The sequence below is a fragment of the Cervus elaphus genome, chromosome 16, assembly GCF_910594005.1.
Source record: "Cervus elaphus chromosome 16, mCerEla1.1, whole genome shotgun sequence".
Classification (NCBI taxonomy): Eukaryota; Metazoa; Chordata; class Mammalia; order Artiodactyla; family Cervidae; genus Cervus; species Cervus elaphus.
Window position 1 is genome coordinate 34,681,888 of NC_057830.1, and position 22,599 is coordinate 34,704,486.

Sequence of the window (22,599 nt, forward strand, 5' to 3'; positions counted from 1 at the left end):
AACCCCCCCCCACCTCCCTTCCCATAATATCCCTCCAGGTTGTCACAGAGCACTGGCTTTGAGTGCCCTGCTTCTAAGTTTTCTTAAAACACAGAAGCCATAAAACAAAATATTAAGGCTAATAAATTTTACTTCATACAATACAGATTTTCTGCATGGCAAAAAAAAAGATCATCATTAATATCAAATAACAAAAATATTTTCAGAGGGCTTTCCTGGTAACTCAGTAAAGAATCCACTTGCTAATGCAGGAGACATGGGTTTAATCCCTGATCCAGAAAGATCTCATGTGCCACAGGGCAGCTAAGTCCATGTACCATAACTATTGAGCCTGGGAGCCATAGCTGTTGAGCCCACGTACCACAGCTAAGAAGCCCGCATGCCCTAGAGCCTGTGCTCTGCAACAAGAAGCCACCACAATGAGAAGCCTGCACACTGCAACTAGAGAGTAGCCCCTGCTTGCCATAATTAGACAAAACGGTGCAGCAACAAAGACCCAGCACAGCCAAAAATAAATAACTAAATAAAATCTTAAAAAATACATATTTGCAGAGGGCAGAGATCAAAATGGCAGAACAGAAGGAAATGGAGCTCACCTCCTCCCACAAACACATCAAAAATACAACTACATTTGGAACAAGTCTCACAGAATACCTACTGGACACTGGCTGGAGATCTCATACAACCAAAGCTACAAGAAAGGGCACTACGTTACCAGGTAGGACAACATGGAAAAAAAGGAATTGGCACGAGACCTGCACCCCTGGGAGGGAGCTAAAAAAGGGGGAAGGCTCCCTCACTCTGGGAACCCCTGTCACTGGTGGGAGATCAGTCAGGACAAATAGGGAACTGCAAAGACTGGGGAGAGAGCAGCAGCTGACTTTCTGCAGGTGGAACACAGAGAAAACCACAAAGACAGTCCCAGCCACCTTGCTGCACTCTCCAGCTGGAAACATGCCTTGGTGGTATGCATGGGGCCTAGGTGCTGAAACATGGGCTTCCACAGAGGGCTGGGACTGGCTGTGCAGAGACAGCCCAAAGGGGCTAGAGCATGGTCTGGGCCACAACCAGGGATTTGCACAGAATGGAGCCAGGTCCTCCATAGCAGCCTTATTGTTAACACACATGCAAAGAGAGGGGGAAAGCCCCACCATAGACGCCTCCTCCTCCACGTGTTCACACTGGCTAAGGGCCTGCACCAGGAGCTGTGGGAGCACACAAGCATCAGCAGGCTTCTCGTACGCGAAGTTGGGGTTGAAATCTGAGCCAGTTCCCTGTGACTGTGTGATTTTGGCAGATTTGCACCACTGGTGGCTTTGTAAGTGCAGGGGCTGCAAGACATCCGAGATTACTGGTGCTCCGATGGCTGGAGGGGGGTCCAGCATTAGCAGTGGCAGGCACACACACAAAGAAATGGGGCTGCAGTCTGGGCTGATTCCTATAGCTCACAGGATGGGGACAGTGGTGTACAACTACAGTGGATCCAGCAGCTGGATGTAAGTGTATCAGCAGCTTTGTGGGCACAGTACCTGAGGGACATCCAGGCAGATGCCCACAGCTGAGACGAGGCCAAGGACAGTGTACTTTGTGAGCTCACAGAAGTGACAGGCAACACCACAGCTCCTGCAAAGGAATACTTAGTAGCTCCTCTCCCAGCAGGAGCACTCCAGTCCCACCCACCTCACACTGCAGCTTAGAACCAAATCTGGGGGCTTCTATCCCAACCACTGGGGAACAGACTCTGCCCCTGACAGGGATGTGACAACCACAGAGCAAAGAGGAGGCCCTATTCAACATACAGTGCAGCTGTAGTCACTGCAATATTAATCACACCCCCTGTCAAGAGAATAACAGCCAGCACACACTGAGAAAAGCTGTGGAGGGTATCCATACTGTAAACAGCCCTCACATCAAAAACATTAGACTCATGCAGACTACACAGGGGAGGTCCCCACATAAAAACAGCTCTTCAAGACCACAATAGATAACTTTCTCCTAAATTCCTAGATGGCAAAGAATCTGCCCACAATGTCAGATACCTGGGTTTGATCCCTGGGTCAGGAAGATCCCCCAGAGAAGGGAGTGGAAACCCACTCCAGTATTCTTGCCTGGAGAGTCCTATGGACAGAGAAGCCTGGCAGGCTACAGTCCATGAAGTCGCAAAGAGTTGTACATGACTGGGCAACTTAGCACACACAGAGAGGAATATAAGTAAAATGAAGAAGTGGAGGAACCACTCCCAATTAAAAGGTCAGGATCATTCCCAGGAAAGAACAATGTAACATGAGGCTTCCGGTCCATGAGACTGCAAGTTCAAAAAGGAGGTAATAAAAATACTGAAGGAAATAAGAAAGGCTATTGATTAAAAAAGCATATGACTATAACAAGGAATTAGAATTATAAAGAGCAGATCAAAATTAGACTCACCTGCCAAGATGAAAACTAAGCTAACGGCGATAAACAGCAAACCAAATAGTGCAGAAGAATGAATAAGTGATCTGGAACATACAGTAATAGAAATTACCCAATTAGAACAGCAAATACACAAAAAATTTTCAATGAAAGCAGTATATGAGACCTAAGGTATGATATAAAAGCAAGCCAATCTATACATACTAGGGATCCCAGAAGGAGAAAAAAGAGAAAAGGGGATTGAAAATGTATCTGAAGAAATTATGGCTGAAAAATTTCCAAACCTAAAGAAGAAAATGGATGTCCAGGTACAGGAAGCACAGAGGAACCCAAAGAAGATGAGCCCAAATAGACCTACACCAAGATGTATTATAATAAAAATGGCAAAAGTTAAAGAGACAGTTCTAAAGGCAGCAAGAGAAAAGCATATTAAAAGCAAAACATTAATCACAAGGGAACTTACTAGTCTATCAGCTGATTTCTTTACAGAAATGTTGCAGGCCAAAGGGAGTGACAAGATATATTCATAGTCCTGAAAGGTAAAAGCCTACAACCTAGGATATTCTACCCAGCAAGGTTATCATTTAGAACAGAAAGAGAGATAAAGAATTTCTCAGACAAAAATTAAAAGAATACAACAATACTACACATATCCTAAAAGAAATATTAAAAGATCTTCTCTAAATAGAAAATAAAAACCTACAGGAAAAAGAAAATCACAATAAGAAAATGAATCACTTAAAAGAAGATGTGGTACATATATACACTGGAATACTGTTTAGCCATTAAAAAGAACTAGATAATACTATTTGTAGCAACATGGATGGAGCTAGAGATTATCATATTAAGTGAGGTAAGAGAAAGACAAATACAATATGATATCACTCATGTGGGGCCTTCCCTGGTGGTACTAGTGGTAAAGAACCCGCCTGCCAATGCAGGAGACATATGAGATGCAGCTTCTGTCCTTGGGTTGAGAAGGTCCCCTGGAGGAGGGCATGGCAACCCACTCCAGTATTCTTGCTTGGAGAATCCCATGGACAGAGGAACCTGGCAAGCTACAGTCCATAGGTCACACAGAGATACAACTGAAGTGACTTAGCAGGCATGCACCACTCATGTGGAGTCTAATTTTTAATGTTATAAATTAACTTATTTAAAAAAAAGAAACAGACTCACAGATTTCAAAACCAAGCTTATGATTACCAAAAGGGAAACCTGGGGTAGAGGGGAATAAAAAAGAACTTGAGATTAACATATGTACACTGCAATACATAAAATAGATAATCAACAAAGACCCACTGGGAACTCTACTCAATATTCTGTGATAACCCATGTGGAAAAAGAATCTGAAAAAGAATGAATATATGTGTAACTGAATCATTATGCTATATGCCTGAAACTAAAACAACATTGTAAAGCAACTATACTCCAATATAATTAATAAAACAAAAGGTAAATCACTTAAGCCATTACACAGGTTTTTTTTTTTTTTTTTTTTTTTCCGTTTCAAAATTAACATTTTTATTAAATCAAGTTAAAAAAACATTCACTGTAGAAAAGTCAACAAGGGTTTTAACAAAACCAAAATATACCTTTTTATACAACATATGTATATATTAGCAGCAAACTACTTCTGAGATTTTATGTTCTTTTAGTTTTTTAATTTAAAGAAAGCATAAACAATTATATTAGTATGGAATGTCAGCTAATCCACTCTTCAGCTTTTTTCTGTGATTTGGGCCATCTAGTACAAGTTATTTTATGACTTTCATTAATGAATACTAAGAATGAACTCAATTTTGACTAAAATGTAGTGAAACAGAGTGGCTGGTAGGATCCATCTCACTACTATAGTCCCGCATTATCTTTAAGATAACAAATGAGCACCATATAAACATATAATTGTGTAGGTGTGTAAACTCAATTTTTAAGGTGTCAGAGTAGCCAAGTAGACAACTTAGCATTTGACTGTTACTTTAAAAATTTTGGTAACATACAAAATTTTAATCAACTCAGATAAACACATCAACCCCATATTACTTGTCCCTTTTAAAAATCTTAATAGAAATTCTGCATATAACCAGACAAATTGCATGCTTACATGTGTATATACACATACAAAAGTGCATGTATATATACATACACATCTTGAGCTTTGAACAAATTTCTAAATTGAGACGAAGTCAAACCTCTCATTTAAATATATAGAGAGAATGTAATATCACCAACTGCAAGTTTCTAATAAAAGGTTCATCATAGCTAACCAGCAATTCTGTTATTGAAAATTCTGAGGCCAAAGAGCTGTAATTCAGCTTACTGTACTTGAGGCTTACAAATCAGTCAGCCAAACAAACAAGATTTGACATTACCAACTGTTCACCAAAGAAATCAATTTTTCTCTTGATATTTCCTTCTAGCAGCAAAAAGGAAATATCTATACAATGAGCTTTTGCTTTTTAAAGAGTTAAAATTATTAAAGAAATCTCACTAGTCTTCAAAAATACTAAACATTATATAAATACGATTTTCTTATAGTTGAATTCTTTAGCTAGAATCTGTATTTAAAAAAGTTTCCTTTGGATTGTTTCATTTAGCACTTCAAGTCTCCATTTGCAACTCAAATAACTGGCTCAGTTTTGTTAGGTTTATATTAATCACATCATTCAGAATTTGGTACTGTGTTACCTATGTACAATAATGTCAATGGGAGGAACTGCACCAAATTTCAAAAGCAAGGAAAAATTCAAGAATATGTAATGCAAAAAAGATAAGTACAATAGGGATTCTCTTTTCACTATTAATGAAATATAATCCTTTTAATGTTTATAAAGATAATGTCCTAAGTTTTATCTTTTAACTTATCAAAAGAATTAAGTTTTTACATGGCCCACCTTTTTCAATTAAACTAAAACAATAGACTGAATTACTTTTATTAATATACACATCAAGTTATTGAAATGGTGACTTCATGTAGTTTTCTCCTTAAAGATGGCACTTGCAGGTACAAAGATGCAGAGGTTTCTACAGCCTTCAGATGTTTACTTGAAAAGATTCTTCAACAGCAGTTCGATACTGGGTTTCCTCATCTAGCTGAAGATTCACAAATTCTCCATAATCAAACTGATGTCTTTGATTTAGATGACTAACAAAATTTCTAGTAACCTGGCTAGGATCTCCCCAAGGAAGAGACACACAAATAGGACACGTCACAGGAACTATCTGAAATAGGTGATTACTGTTACAATGATCCAGTAAACGCTGTCTGGTAAAATTTGATTCTTGACACAAGGGACACTTAAAGGTAGGATGCCCAGAAGAACTTGTATTCTCTTGGTAAGTTTCTGTGTTATCAGATGCAGATGTTTCACTCCTGTTACTGTTCCCTACTGAATCTTGAGAGATCTGAAAGTTTGGAATGATAGAAGAAACACCATATTCATCTTGATACTTCTTACAAGATTTGTAATGATGTCTCATGCGATAGAATTTAATCTGTTTTGCACAGCATCTGCAGCTACCAGAAAATTTCCTCATGATATTTTCAAGGTCTAAGGCCCGTTCAGGACATGCTCTCTCTCTTCTAGTCACACTTCCACGACAGAGGGGACAATGTATTCCACTTTCTCTCATTGCAGTCAGGAAACACTTTCTACAGAAAACGTGCTGACAGGCCGCAGTCCGCACGGGCGTTTTGAGCACCTCCTGACAGACGGGGCAGTAGAAATCATCTTCGGTGTAGGACGTGGCCGCGGAGAGCTCCTCGGCCATGGTGGGGGACGAAGGATGAAGGCGATGGCGGCGGCAGCGGCCGAGGTGGCGGTGGCGGCCAGGGGCCTGACTCCTACACAGGTTTTTTTAAATAAAAATTTAAAAAAATTGTGAGCGTGATTATAACCATAATGAACAACAAAAGGATAAACATGAAGTTTTAAAAGAAGACATCAAATCATAAAATGTTGGGTGGGGACATAAGGAAATGTAGTTTTGGTTTTGTTTTTTTTTTTTTTAAGAAAATGTAGTTGTTGTTTTTTTTTTTTCTTTTCTTTTTTTTTTTTTTTAATGATAATTTGATTTTTAGTCATCACATTTGTTTTCTTTTTTTTTTTTTCCAGTGGGTTTTGTCATACATTGATATGAATCAGCCATAGATTTACACGTATTCCCCATCCCAATCCCCCCTCCCACCTCCCTCTCCACCCGATTCCTCTGGGTCTTCCCAGTGCGCCAGGCCCGAGCACTTGTCTCATGCATCCCACCTGGGCTGGTGATCTGTTTCACCATAGATAGTATACATGCTGTTCTTTTGAAATATCCCACCCTCACATTCTCCCACAGAGTTCAAAAGTCTGTTCTGTATTTCTGAGTCTCTTTTTCTGTTTTGCATATAGGGTTATCGTTACCATCTTTCTAAATTCCATATATATGTGTTAGTATGCTGTAATGTTCTTTATCTTTCTGGCTTACTTCATTCTGTATAAGGGGCTCCAGTTTCATCCATCTCATTAGGACTGGTTCAAATGAATTCTTTTTAACAGCTGAGTAATATTCCATGGTGTATATGTACCACAGCTTCCTTATCCATTCATCTGCTGATGGGCATCTAGGTTGCTTCAATGTCCTGGCTATTATAAACAGTGCTGCGATGAACATTGGGGTGCACGTGTCTCTTTCAGATCTGGTTTCCTCAGTGTGTATGCCCAGAAGTGGGATTGCTGGGTCATATGGCAGGTCTATTTCCAGTTTTTTAAGAAATCTCCACACTGTTTTCCATAGCGGCTGTACTAGTTTGCGTTCCCACCAACAGTGTAAGAGGGTTCCCTTTTCTCCACACCCTCTCCAGCATTTATTGCTTGTAGACTTTTGGATAGCAGCCATCCTGACTGGCATGTAATGGTACCTCATTGTGGTTTTGATTTGCATTTCTCTAATAATGAGTGATGTTGAGCACAAACAGATGGAGAAATATACCGTGTTCATGGATTGGAAGAATCAATATTGTCAAAATGGCTATTCTACCCAAAGCAATCTATAGATTCAATGCAATCCCTATCAAGCTACCAACGGTATTTTTCACAGAACTAGAACAAATAATTTCACAATTTGTATGGAAATACAAAAAACCTCGAATAGCCAAAGTAATATTGAGAAAGAAGAATGGAACTGGAGGAATCAACCTGCCTGACTTCAGACTCTACTACAAAGCCACAGTCATCAAGACAGTATGGTACTGGCACAAAGACAGAAATATAGATCAATGGAACAGAATAGAAAGCCCAGAGATAAATCCACGAACCTATGGACACCTTATCTTTGACAAAGGAGGCAAGGATATACAATGGAAAAAAGACAACCTCTTTAACAAATGGTGCTGGGAAAACTGGTCAACCACTTGTAAAAGAATGAAACTAGAACACTTTCTAACACCGTACACAAAAATAAACTCAAAATGTATTAAAGATCTAAATGTAAGACCAGAAACTATAAAACTCCTAGAGGAGAACATAGGCAAAACACTCTCCGACATAAATCACAGCAAGATCCTCTATGACCCACCTCCCAGAATATTGGAAATAAAAGCAAAAATAAACAAATGGGACCTAATGAAACTTAAAAGCTTTTGCACTACAAAGGAAACTATAAGTAAGGTGAAAAGACAGCCCTCAGATTGGGAGAAAATAATAGCAAATGAAGAAACAGACAAAGGATTAATCTCAAAAATATACAAGCAACTCCTGCAGCTCAATTCCAGAAAAATAAATGACCCAATCAAAAAATGGGCCAAAGAACTAAACAGACATTTCTCCAAGGAAGACATACAGATGGCTAACAAACACATGAAAAGATGTAGTTTTTTTTAAAATTGCGTTTGAGCTTATATGACTATCAGTCTAAAGCAAGTAGATATAGTAATGGGTTAACACACTTGAAAAGCAAGGTAATCACAAATCAAAAATGTACAATAAATTCACAAAAACCAAAAAGAGAACACAAGCATAAAATAAAACCATCAAACCCTAAAAGGAAAAAAGAACAAAGAAGAAATGCAAAATCAACTGGAAAACAAGGTTTAAAATGACAATAAACATATGTCTGCCAATAATCACCTTAAATGTCAATGGACTAACTGCTCCAATCAAAAGACATAGAATGGCAAGTTGGATAATAAAAGAAAAGCCTACAATGTGCTGCCCTCAAGAGACCCTCTGTAGGGTGAAGAACACACACAGATTGAAGGTAAGGAGGTGGAAAAAGATACTTCATGTAAATGGAAATGACAGTAAAGTGGGGACAGAAATACTCATATCAGACAAAATAAACTTTAAAACAAAGACCATAAAGAAAAGTACTATATAATGATAAAAAGATCAGTACAAGAAGAGGATATTACACTTGCTAACATATATGCATTCAACATAGGAGCACCTAAATACATAAAACAAACACAGATATAAGGGAGAAATTGACAGGAATTCAATACAATAATAGTAGGAGACTTTTAACACCTCACCAACATCAGTGGACAGATCTTCCAGACAGAAAATCAGTAAGGTAACATATTCTAAATGACACAATAGAACAGTTAGACTTAACTGATATTTTTAGGATATTGAATTTTTAAAAACCTACAGAATACATGGTCTTTTCAATTGCACATGGAATGTTCTCTAGGATAGGCAACAAGCCTTAAGAAATTTAAGATAAATTTAATCATTTCAAGCATCTTTTCTGACCTCAACAGCATGAAACTAGAAATCAACCACAGAAAAAGAAATGAGAAAAAAATGATTACACGGAGCCTAAACAATACCCTATTAAAAACCCAATGGGTCAATGAGGAAATCAAAGAGGAAATTAAAAAATGCTTTGAGACAAATGACAATGAAAATGCAACCATACAATATCTACAGCAAAAGCAGTCCAAAAGAGGGACTATAGAGCAATTCAGAGCAATAGAGACTTTCCTCAAAAAGCAAGAAAATTTGCAAACAACATAACCTACCACCTAAAAGAATTAGAAAAAGAACAATCAAAATCTCAAATTAGCTGTGGCTGCTGCTAAGTCCCTCAGTCATGTCTGACTCTGCGACACACTGGACTACAGCCCACCTGTTAGGACTGTTACCTGGTTACCCTGTCCATGGGATTCTCCAGGCAAGAATATTGGAGTGGGCTGCCATGCCTTCCTCCAGAGTATCTTACCAAACCACAGGTCAAACTTGCGTCTCTTAACATCTCCTGCATTGGCAGGTGGGTTCTTTGCCACTAGAGCTACCTGGGTAGTTTGTGAGATATTCCCTGACCAGGGATTGAACCCATGCCCCTTGCAGTGGAAGCAGAGTCTTAACCACTGGACTGCCAGTGAAGTCCTCTAAAGTAAGCAGAAGGAAGGATTTGAAATAATAAAGATCATGAGAAAGTCAATCTGTAGGCAGGTTGATAGGAAGTCCAGGGTCCCTGAGGAGGAGAGAGGGGTCTGGGGTTCTCAAGGAGGAGGAAAGGACAAAATTTTTTTTTCTCTCTCTACATTCCTTAGTCTAGTCACATAAAACATTTTTTTCCTTAAGCCAGGAACTAATGATTACACAACAAACAGCTCAGTTTAAACTCTGTACTAAGGATTATATAACAACAATGTATCCTGCTTGAGGACAGTTTCTCCTTCTTGAAAAGCCTTCTGACTAATCCTGTTATTTTAGAATGTATCTTATGGGAGTGGGTTTGGTAAAATCTTTCTATTGTTAGTTCTAATCCTGTCATCTTAAAAGGTAAATTTGGGGAGTGGGTCTAGTAAGATCTTTCAACCTTGAGACAGTCTTTTGATTTATTGTAATAACTAACTTAAAAAGTATATAATTCCCTTTGTTAAGACTAGCCAGGGGGGGCACTCTCCGTCCCCCTTCTGATGTCTATGTCAGAAGCTTTCTCTGTCCCTTTTCTTACTTTAATAAAACTCTGCTACACAAAAGCTCATGAGTGATCAAGCCTGGTCTGTGGTCCCGAAGCTAAATCTTTTGAGATCAAGAATCTGACACCGTTCACCATACCCTATCAGAGAGGAAATAAAGTAGAGATTTTAAAAACAATAGGAAAAAAATCAGTAAAATCGAGAGCTGGTTCTTTTTTGCTTTTGAAGGATAATTGCTTTACAGAATTTTTTTGTTTTCTGTCAAACCTCAACACAAATCAACCATGAAAAGTGAAGTTGCTCAGTCGTGTCCAACTCTTGCGACCCCATGTCCTGTAGCCTATCAGGGTCCTCTGTCCATGGGATTTTCCGGGCAAGAATACTGGAGTGGGTTGCCATTTCCTTCTCCAGGGGATCTTCCCAACCCAGGGGCCAAACCCAGGTCTCTGCATTGCAGGCAGATGCTTTACCAACTGAGCCACCAGGGAATGAATCAGCCATAGGTATACATATATCCCCTCCCTTTTAGAACTCCCTCCCATCTCCCTCTCTATCCCACCCCTCTAGGTTGATACCAAGACCCTGTTTGAGTTTCCTTAGCCATACAGCAAATTCCTGTTGGCTATCTATTTTACATATGGTGATATGTTTCCATGTTACTCTTTCCATACATCTCACCCTCTCCTCCCCTCTCCCATGTCCACAAGTCAGTTCTCTACGTCTGTTTCTCCATTGCTGCCCTGTAAGTAAATTCTTCAATATTACTTTTCTAGATTCCATATATATGCGTCAAAATGTGATGTTTATCTTTCTCTTCTAACTTCACTCTGTATAATAGGTTCTAGGTTCATCCACCTCATTAGATTCTTTTTATGGCTGAGTAATATTCCATTGTGTATATGGCTGAGTAATATTCCATTGTGTATATGGCTGAGTAATATTCCATTGTGTGTATGTACCAAAACTTCTTCATCCATTCATCTGGCAGTGAACATCTAGGTTGCTTCTATGTTCTAGCTGTTGTAACTGGTGCTGCAATGAACAATGGGATACATGTGTCTTTTTCAATTTTGGTTTCCTCAGGGTATATGCCTAGGAATGGGATTGCTGGGTCATAGGGTGGTTTTATTCCTAGTTTTTTAAGGAATCTCCATACTGTCTTCCATAGTGGCTGTATCAATTTACATTCCCACCAACAGTGCAAGAGCATTCCCTTTTCTCCACACCCTCTCCAGTATTTATTGTTTGTAGACTTTTTGATGATGGCCATTCTGACCCATGTGAGGTGTTATCTCATTGTAGTTTTGATTTGCATTTCTCTAATAATGAGCGATGTTGAGCATCTTTTCATGTGTTTATTAGCCATCTGTATGTCTTCTTTGGAGAAATGTCTGTTATAGGTCTTTTCCCCACTTTTTGATTGGGTTGTTTGTTTTTCTGGCATTGAGTTGTATGAGCTGCTTGTATATTTTGGAAATTAATCCTTTGTCAATTGTTTCATTTGCTATTATTTTCTCCCATTCTGAGGGTTGTCTTTTCCCCTGCTTATAGTTTCCTTTGCTGTGCAAAAGCTTTCAAGTTTAATCAGGTCCCACTTGTTTACTTTTGTTTTTATTTCCATTACACTAGGAGGTGGGTCATAGAGGATCTTGCTTTATGTCATCGAGTGTTCTGCCTATGTTTTCCTCTAAGAGTTTTATAGTTTCTGATCTTACATCTAGGTCTTTAATCCATTTTGAGTTTCTGTTTGTATATGGTGTTAGGAAGTGTTCTAATTTCATTCTTTTACATGTAACTGTCCAGCTTTCCCAGCACCATTTATTGAAGAGGCTGTCTTTGCCCCATTGTATATTCTTGCCTCCTTTGTCAAAAATAAGGTACCCATAAGTGCATGGGTTTATTTCTGGGCCTTAAGAGCTGGTTTTTTGAAATAAGAAGAAATAAAATGTATCCAGATTGGAAGAGAAAAGGTAAAACTCTCATTATACACAGATGATATGATACTGTATATATAGAAAACCCTAAAGACTCCACACAAAAACTACTAGAACTGATAAATTCAGCAAGGTAGCTGGATACAAGATTGCCATAAAGAAATCTGTTCATTTCTTTACACTAACAGTGAAATATCAGAATGGGAAAATTTTTTAAATATCCTTTTTAAAATTATGTCTGGGAGTTCTGGTGACCTAATGGTTAGGATTACAGGCTTTCACTGCCATGGCCTGGGTTCAATCCTTGGTCAAGGATTCCACAAGCCACCAAATTAATTAATTAAAATAAAATGTCAAAAATATAAAATACTTGACCAAAGAATAAACTTGACCAAGGAGGTGAAAGACTTATATGCTGAGAACTATAAAACATTGATAAAGGAAAATGCAAGTGACTCAAAGAAATAGAAAGCTATCTCATGCTCTTGGATTGGGAGAATTAATATTGTTTAAATGGCCATACTACCCAAACCAATCTACAGATTTAATGTGATCCTTATCAAATTACCCATGACATTTTATACAGAACTAGAACAACTAATCCTAAAACTTCTATGGAACCACAGAAGACCCAGAATTCCAAAGCAATCCTAAGGAAAAAGAACAAAGCTGAAGGCATAACACTGCTAGACTTCAGACAATCTTAAAAAGCTACAGTAATCAGAATAGCATGATGTTGGGCAAAAAACAGACATATGGGTCAATGGAATATAAGAGAGTCCAGAAATAAACCCACACACCTGTGGTCAATTAATCTTTGTCAAAAGAGGCAAGAATATACAACAGAGTAAGGACAGTCTCTTCAGCAGGTAGTACTGAGAAAACTAGATAGCTGTGTGTAAATCAGTGAAGTTACAACACTTCCTCACACCTTACGCAAAAGTAAATTCAAAATCGCTTAGTCATATAAGACATGACACCATAAAACTTCCAGAAGAGAACATAGGCAACATTCTCTGACATAAATTGCAGCATGTTTTCTTAGGTCAGTCTCTCTAGGCAAAAGAAATAAAAGCAAAAGTAAACGGAGATGGATGAAACTGGAGCCCATTATACAGAGTGAAGTAAGCCAGAAAGATAAACACCAATACAGTATACTAACACATATATATGGAATTTTAAAAGATGGTAATGATAACCCTATATGCAGGACAGAAAAAGAGACGCAGATGTATAGAACAGACTTTTGGACTCTGTGGGAGAAGGCGAGGGTGGGATGATCTGAGAGAATAACATTGAAACATGTATATTATCAAGTGTGAAATAGATCGCCAGCCCAGGTTGGATGCAAAGTGCTCAGGGCTGGTGCACTGGAAAGACCCAGAGGGATGGGATGGGGAGGGAGGTGGGAGCGGGGATCAGGATGGGGAACACATGTAAATCCATGGTTGATTCATGTCAATGTATGGCAAAAACCACTACAATATTGTAAAGTAATTAGCCTCCAACTAATAAAAATAAATGGAAAAAAAAGAACTGTACATCAAGAAAAAAAAAATAAAAGCAAAAGTAAACAAATGTGATCTATTCAAACGTAGAAGCTTTTGCACAGCAAAGAAATCATTGTTCAAATGCTAAGTTGTGTCTAACTGTGACCCGATGAACTGCAGCATGTCAGTCTTCCCTGTCCATCACCAACTCCCAGAGCTTGCTTAAACTCATGGCCATTGAGTCAGTGCTGCCATCCAACCATCTCATCTCTGTCACCCCCTTCTCCTCTTGCCCTCAATCTTTCCCAGCATCAAGGTCTTTTCCAATGAGTCAACACTTCACATCAGATGGCCGAAATATTAGAGTTTCAGCTTCAGCATCAGTCCATCCCATGAATATTCAGGGTTGAGTTCCTTTAGAATTAACTGGTTTGATCTCCTTGCTGTCCAAGGGACTCTCAAGAGTCTTCTCCAACACCACAGTTCAACATCATCAATTCTTCAGTGCTCAGCCTTTATGGTCCAACTCTCACATCCATACATGACTACTGAAAAAAAAACAAAGATTTGACTATACACACCTTTGTCGGCAAACTGATGTCTGCTTTTTAATACACTGTCTAGGTTTGTCATAGCTTTTCTTCCAAGGAGCAAGTGTCTTTCAATTTCATGACTGCAGTCACCATCTGCAGTGATTTTGGAGCCCACGAAAAAAAGATCTGTCACTGTTTCCACTTTTTCCCTATCTGTTTACCATGAAGTGATGGGACCAGATGCCATGATCTTCATTTTTTGAATGTTGAGTTTTAAGACAGCTTTTCACTCTCCTCTTTCACCTTCATCAAGAGACTCATTAGTTCCTCTTTGCTTTCTGCCATTAAAGTGGTATGGTCTGCATATCTGAGGTTGATATTTCTCCCAACAATCTTGATGCCAGCTTGTGAGCCTTCCAATCCAGCATTTCACGTGATATACTCTACATATAAGTTAAATAAACAAGGTGACAATATACAGCCTTGACGTTCTCCTTTCTCGATTTTGAACCAGTCCATTGGTCCATGTCCGGTTCTAACTGTTGCTTCTTGTCCTGCATGTAGGTTTCTCAGGAAACAGGTAAGGTGGTCTGGTATTCCCATTTCTTTAAGAAATTCCCACAGTTTGTTGTGATCCACACAAAGGCTTTAGCATAGTCAGTGAAGCAGATTTTAGAATTTTAGAATTCCCTTTTTCTTTGCTTCAGAAGATGCTGGCAATTTGATTGCTGGTTCCTCTGCCTTTTCTAAATCCAGCTTGTACTGGAAATTCTCAGTTCACATATTGGTGAAGCCACTCTTGAAGGATTTTGAGCATAATCTTGCTAGCATGTGCAATTGTGTGGGAGTTTGAACATTTCTTGGCATTGCCTTTCTTTGGGATTGGAATGAAAACTGACCTTTTCCAGTCCTGTGGCCACTGCTGAGTTTTCCAAATTTGCTGGCATATTGAGTGCAGCACTTTAACAGCATCATCTTTTAGGATATTAAATAGCTCAGCTGGAATTCCATCACCTCCACTACCTTTGTTCATAGAAATGCTTCCTAATGCCCACCTGACTTCACACTCCAGGATGTCTGGCTCTAGGTGAGAGTGATCACACCATTGTGGTTATCCAGGTCATTAAGACCTTTTTTGTACAGTTCTGTGTATTCTTGCCACCTCTTCTTAATATCTTCTGCTTCTGTTAGGTCCTTGCCATTTCTGTCCTTTATTGAACCCATCTTTGAAGAAGGCAATGGCACCCCACTCCAGTACTCTTGCCTGGAAAATCCCATGGACAAAGGAGCCTGGTAGGCTGCAGTCCATGAGGTCGCTAAGAGTCCGACACGACTGACTGACTTCACTTTCACTTTTCACTTTCATGCGCTGGAGAAGGAAATGGCAACCCACTCCAGTGTTCTTGCCTGGAGAATCCCAGGGACGGGGGAGCCTGGTGGGCTGCTGTCTATGGGGTCGCACAGAGTCGGACACAACTGAAGTGATTTAGCAGCAGTAGCAGTTGCTTGAAATGTTCCCTTGGTATCTCCAGTTTTCTTGAAGAGATCTCTAGTCTTTCCCATCTGTTGTTTTCCTGTTTCTTTGCATTGTTCACTTAAGAAGTCTTCCTTATCTCTCTTTGCTATTCTCTGAGACTCTGCATTCACTAGGGCATATCTTTCCCATTCTCCTTTGCGCCTTTTGCTTCTCTTCTTTTCTTAGCTATTTGTAAGGCCTCCTCAGACAACCACTTTGCCTTCTTGCATTTCTTTTTCTTGGGGATGATTTTGGTCTCCACTTCCTGAAAGGTTGCTGTTGTGAGCTGTGAATTACACTGGTTTCATGACCTCTGGAGGAGAGGATTTCAGTCCGAGGCCAGAGACGACACTTGATCACTTAGAGCTTTTGTGTAGCAGAGTTCTATTAAAGTATAAAAGAGATAGAGAAAGCTTCTGAAACAGACATCAGAAGAGGGCAGAAAGAATGCCCCCTTGCAAGTTTTTGAGAGTTAAGTTCAGTCTCTCAGTCATGTCTGACCCTTTCCTACCCCATGGACTGCAGCATGCCAGGCCTCCCTGTCTATCACCAACTCCCAGAGTTTATTCAAACTCATGTCTATTGAGTCGGTGATGCCATCCAACCATCTCATCCTCTGTTGTCCCTTTCTCTTCCCGCCTTCAATCTTTCCCAGCATCAGGGTCTTTTCCAATGGTTTTATGTCTGTTCAGTCAGTTCAGTTCAGTCGCTCAGTCGTGTATGACTCTTTGCGGCCCCGTGAATCGCACGCAGCACGTCAGGCCTCCCTGTCCATCACTAACTCCCAGACCTTACTCAAACCCATGTCCATTGAGTCGGTGATGCCATCCAACCATCTCATCCTCTGTCATCCCCTTCTCCTCCTGCCCCCAACCCCTCCCAGCATCAGGGTTTTTTCCAGTGAGTCAACTCTTCACATGAGGTGGCCAAAGTACTGGAGTTTCAGCTTCAGCATCAGTCCTTCCAATGAACACCCAGGACTGATCTCCTTTAGGATGGACTGGTTGGATCTCCTTGCAGTCCAAGGGACTGTCAAGAGTCTTCTCCAACACCGCAGTTCAAAAGCATCAATTTTTACGCACTCAGCTTTCTTCACAGTCCAACTCTCACATCCATACATGACCACTGAAAGACCCATAGCCTTGACCAGATAGACCTTTGTTGGCAAAGTAATGTCTCTGCTTTTTAATATGCTATCTAGGTTGGTCATAACTTTCCTTCCAAGGAGTAAGCATCTTTTAATTTCATGGCAAGCTCTTAATCAGACATAAGAAACACCTCAAGGCTAAGGGATTTTGACCGGGCCCCTCTCCCACAATATGTGTTTTTGAGATAGAATGGCACAAGGCGTGTCATCCCCAGCCACAAAACAATTGACATGAATACTGATTTGTTGAACCATTATCAACCCAATGTTTAAGAAAAGGAAAAAATGGTTAGTCTTAGGCCAGAATCAATTTGAAGAAGGGCAGACTACAAAGCAAATAGTTTCATTAACATATCTTAAGAAAAACATTTCCATAAGAAAAACCACGTAGGTTAACTCAAGATTTGAGAAGAGTTAATTTCAGGCAGAACCAGGAGTTGTCAGCACAGAATTAAAATAAACCTCTTAATTTTGTGTAAAGAAAGGAAAAAAATGTCTGCCATTTGCAGTTTATTTCCTCCTGCCTCTTAGGGGTCTCTGGCCTTCCTGTTAACCCCCTCACTCCTGTACAGTGTTACAAACTTCCATCCATCATTCTCCAGGCACTCTTGTCTACCACATCTAATCCCTGGAATCTTTTCCTCACCTCCACTGTATAATCATAAGGGATTTGATTTAGGTCATACCTGAATGGCCTAGTGGTTTTCCCTACTTTCTTTAGTTTAAGCCTGAATTTTGCAATATGGAGCTGATGATCTGAGCCACAGTCAGCTCCAGGTCTTGTTTCTGCTGAGTATATAGAGTTTCTCCACCTGAGGCTGCAAAGAATATAATCAATGTGATTTCAGTATTCACCATCTGGTGTTGTCCATGTGTAGGGTCGTCTCTTGTGTTGTTGGAAGAGGGTGTTTGCTATGACCAGTGTGTTCTCTTGGCAAAACTGTTAGCCTTTGCCCTGCTTCATTTTGTACTCCACAACCAAACATGCCTGTTACTCCAGGTATCTCTTGACTTCCTACTTTTGCATTCCAGTCCCCTATGATGAAAAGGACATCTTTGTTTGGTGTTAGTTCTAGAAGGTCTTGTAGGTCTTCATAGAACCATTCCACTTCTGCTTCTTTGGCATTAGTGATTGGGGCATAGATTTGGATTACTGTAATACTGAATGGTTTGCCTTGGAAATGAACAGAGATCATTCTCTTGTTTTTGAGATTGTACCCAAGTACTGCATTTTGGACTGCTGTAGACTATGAAGGCTACTCCATTTCTTCTAAGGGATTCTTGCCCACAGCAGTAGACTTAATGGTCATCTGAATTAAATTCACCCATTCTCACCCATTTTAGTTCATTGATTCCTAAAATGTCGATATTCACTCTTGCCATCTCCTGTTTGACCACATCCAACTTACCTTGATTGATGAACCTAACATTCCAGGTTCCTATGCAATATTGTTCTTTACAGCATTGGACTTTACCTTCACCACCAGACACATCCACAACTGAATGATGTTTCTGCTTTAGCCCAGCCTCTTCATTCTTTCTGGAGCTGTTTCTCTGCTCTTCCCCCATAGCATATTGGACACCTACTGACCTGGGGGGCTTATCTTCCTGTGTCATATCTTTTTGCCTTTTGTTGTGTTCATGGGGTTCTTGAGGCAAGAATACTGCAATGGTTTGCTATTCCCTTCTCAGGTGGACTACGTTTTGTCAGGCCCTGACTAGCAGGGACATGCCCTTCAGCCACTCCACATAGCTGGATGGTATGCCTGGTGCCCCGGTTGTCCCGCTGATGGTCCTCATTGAGCATGTGAACCTTCACCTGCTGCCAGGTGTTGGTCAGCATGCTGCCTGGGGGCCAGGGCAAAGGCCCTGCTGCAGTCAGAGGAGTTTGGGATTAGCAGATACAAGTTTGGGGTAAGCAACAAGGTCCTACTGTATAGCACAGGGAATTATATTCAATATCTTATAATAAACTATAATAGAAAATAATCTGAAATATATATATGCAAAATTGAATCACTTCGCTGTATGTCGAAGCTAATACAACATTGTAAATCAACTATACTTCAATTTAAAAACTATTTGCAAAATATACACAAGATATTTTCATATTATTAAATAAAACAAGATATAAACCATGTCTATGATATGCTTTCATTTGTGAAAAAATATCACTTTATTTATACTTCCTATCCCAAATCAATTCCTAAATCAATTCTGAAAGACACACAGGGAAGGAAAAGGGGAGAGAAAGATGAGAAAGAGACATACTACATACCTTCTTCTGCCTTTGTAATTTTGTATGCCTACTTTTAAAAAACAATTTTAAGTTACTGAAATAAAATAAATGCTTCCATCAAGAGAACTCATTCCTGCTCCTCCAGTATTTCCCTGCAAGCCCAATCCAGTCCACCCACATGCACCTCTGCTAGAGGTAGACTGCATTTCTTACGGCCAAATGAACTCCATGGCCCATCCCTCAGTATTCTGCATCTGTTGGTAAGTTTCTCCTACCTAGAACACACTCCTTTCACCCACAGCCTGCATGTAAACATTCAACTCCAGTTTCACTCTACCCAGGAGCCTTCTCTGTCTATGCATCCTGATCCTCACTGTGTTTTTTCCCCTTAGGAATGGGATGTTTGTGACCTGGGCCTTACAGATGAATAAATGATTCCATTTGTTTTCCATTGCTGGTTCTTACTTTAGGTGGATTAGTCTTATCTTAGAAACCAGTGAGGTGGTTTTGGGTTGCTGGCTCTAAAAGCAACATGACTGAAAATATCTTTGTACCCTTGACACTGTCCAGCTTAGGACTGAGCACAGATTGATCACTCACCATGCCAGATGGATAGAGAACTGGACACTGGAGGAAGGACCAAGTGGTATCTTCAGAGATATTAAGGCCAAGAATTTTTTGGCTGTGAGACCACTTACCAGGGAAAGATTTTCTCAAGGAAATTCAGAAATTTTGAGATATTGGAGTCAGATCATAGTATCCACAGACAGCCAAGCAGGTAACATAATGTCTAAATCTAATAGTCAAAGTGGAGGAATGATGGGTCTTGGGAGTGATTGGAAAACACCCATCATGCCTAAAAGTTACCAAATGAGCCACTGTGCTTAACTACTGAAGCCCATGAGCCCTAGAGCCAGCAATCCAAAACTACTGAGCCAGCATGCTGCAACTACCGAAGCCCATACACCTAGAGCCTGTGGTCCACAACTGGAGATTAGCCCCCACTCTCCACAACTAGAGAAAGCCCAGGAGCAGCAAGGAAGACCCACAGCAGCCATAAATAAAGTTCTCCATTCCCAAGCCATAACCAGTCTCTGCCATCCCTACGCTAATGTATGCTCCTCACATACATTTTCAGTACAGGTGGAGTTTATAGAGGTTCCTCTGTCCCAGCCACTCTTCCTCAAAAGGTACCTAATGTTCCTAAACACTCAGTTTTCAGTGGACGGCTGACAAAACAGCCATCACAAAGGAAGAGCAGAGCTGTCAGGCTGGTGGAGGCTCTGGAAAGTGAAGACAAAGTGGAAGCAAAGACACTGCCTGCAAGCGACACCTTCAGTCCTTACAACAAGATACCCTCATTTACAGACTGAATCACCACGTGAGCTTCTCTAGACAGCTTTGTCTTTTGACATCACACCTGCCGTGTGAAACAGGCAGGCTTTGTGATGTAGTCTGATGGCTGGTTCCGTCATCTGTGAGGTGGAGACCACAGGCATGGCATGGAGAGTCATTAGGCACCAGGACCCCGAGTGCCTACATACAGGAATGGTTGGTCTCCTCATGCTAATGAGGTTTTAGACCATGCTGATCCCGACTTCTGTTCTGTGGGATTTAGGGTATCTCTTATATATCTATGGCTCCATCTTCATTATTATCCTAACTATCTGGCAAGTGAAAGAGAGTTACTGTGGATTAACGGAACATAAAAGGAGCTGCTGCCCGGTAGGGAAACACTATGACCATGGCTGCACTAGTTAAGTCTTAGATAAGACACATTCAGTTCCTCTTTATAGTACTTCTGTTTCTCAGAGCCTAGAAATAATGCCCTGCTAGCCCACCCCTTCTGTATACTCTAGTTGAAAAATTAAGAATTTCTACCTGACTTGGGTTGAGTGCTAGATAAAATGGAATCTACCTCACTGGATTTCTTCTGACCTCTCAAAATGGGGGATTTTTCTGATTGGTGGACTTAGTAAGCAGAAGTCCTTGGCTGAGAATCACCAACCATTTAATCAGTTCCATTATTCCTCCTGTATTCCTAAGCCCCCTGACAAGCTTGTCCTGAGAAAGGGGACAGGAGGTATAGAATATGGAAAGCACTGAAGTAAGTGTGAAATAAATTTTAAAAATTAAATGTCCAGGTGAAAAGCTGGAGTACAGAACGAACATATAGAAGAGTGTATAAAATACAGACAGATACACAGACAGAGACTGGGAAATGTATATTTCCTTTGTTTCATTTTGGATGTGAAAAAAAAAAATGGTGTCCCAGCTTCACACTCTTAATTCTTTTTCTTTAAGAGCCACCGAAAAGTCAGACAAGGGGCTAGAGATGAAGCGTCAAGAGGTAAAGTCTCGGTCTCTGCTCTGACTCCCCTCCACTGCGGGCAAAGAACCCTGTCCCTTGATGGGCCCTGGTGCCAGGAGCCAGGTACTCTAACCACTGAACACTTCCATTGTCTAAGCTGACAAATTCTCCCAGGAAAAAATAGGGGGGATGGGAAATCAGAGTCTGGGAATGTTCTAAAGTCCACCTCACCCCCAGGAATGAAAAGAGAGGAAACACAGGAGAAGGCCTTAACTGTGTCACTTACTAGTTTTATGACCCTCTGGAAGTCTCTGCATCTCTGTCTTGTTCCTATGGAACAGTATCTGATGATCCTGCCTCACTCACAGCACAGTTGTGAAGATCAAATGAGAGCAGGCCCAGAAGAGCACATCATACTAGTTAAGTCACACACAGACATGCTTTACAGCACTCACTGTTGGAGTTTGCAATCTCCTCTCATTCAAAGGCTTCCTATAGGATGTCCCTGAACCCTCTCCTGCTCCATGTAACACTGTCTCCTGGTTTCTCAGCTAGGAGACTTTCCCAGGAAGAAGCTGAGAAGCCGTGGGAGCTGCTTTCTGTCATGAGAAGGTGATCTCTTGCTCTTTGCAGTCTCCCAATTAAGCCTGGTCTGTGACCATTTGTCTGCTTGACCTGTGACAAGGTTGGAGAGAAGGAGAATGGCTGGGAGGGAGCCAGACACATTGGAGCCTGGAGCACTGGTTTGGAGAGTTGCCAGGGCAAGGGGCGCTCAGCTAATTGAGAAGAGAGTGTCCTAGTTCTCTGTGCCAGGCTCAAGTGGCCCTGGAATTCAGGAGTTCACTAGTAGATGCACTAGTTCATAAAAGACTCTACATGATTTTGCACTCAAGCCACAAGACAAGTTATACAGTCAGGAGAATAGATAATTAAGTGCGTAATTAATTCATCATTTTCGTATTCTCTTTATAGCTACACCCATTCAAGGGCAGACCCCTGGACCCTGCTGACATTACCTCCTCTGGTTCTGTCTTCAGGGAGGTCAGTTCCTGGGACAGCCCTCAGACAGGAGCTTGTCATATTAATTCTTTCTTCTCTAGATCTCTAG

The 22,599-nt window shown here is 40.5% G+C and overlaps 2 protein-coding genes across 2 annotated transcripts in view; one reads left to right on the forward strand and one right to left on the reverse strand.

Annotated features, from left to right (window-relative positions):
- Nucleotides 1-22,599, forward strand: part of FAM205A (family with sequence similarity 205 member A) — a 45,191-nt gene that overhangs the window by 18,179 nt on the left and 4,413 nt on the right. Inside the window, exons 1-3 of the mRNA XM_043927853.1 lie at nt 20,740-20,905; nt 21,485-21,530; nt 22,043-22,103. Of these exons, the coding sequence (XP_043783788.1) occupies nt 20,765-20,905; nt 21,485-21,530; nt 22,043-22,103 (248 nt within the window). The 5' untranslated portion in view covers nt 20,740-20,764. Of the gene's footprint in view, nt 20,906-21,484; nt 21,531-22,042; nt 22,104-22,599 lie in introns of the transcript that reaches the window.
- LOC122710213 (E3 ubiquitin-protein ligase RNF138) lies at nt 5,332-6,270 on the reverse strand. Its single transcript, XM_043927855.1, has one exon. The coding sequence runs from the start codon at nt 6,181-6,183 to the stop codon at nt 5,446-5,448; it is 738 nt and encodes a 245-aa protein (XP_043783790.1). The 5' UTR covers nt 6,184-6,270; the 3' UTR covers nt 5,332-5,445.

What these genes read in the sequence shown, in the direction of transcription:
- LOC122710213 (XM_043927855.1), bottom strand. Translation starts at nt 6,183, where the DNA reads ATGGCCGAGGAGCTCTCCGCGGCCACGTCCTACACCGAAGATGATTTC.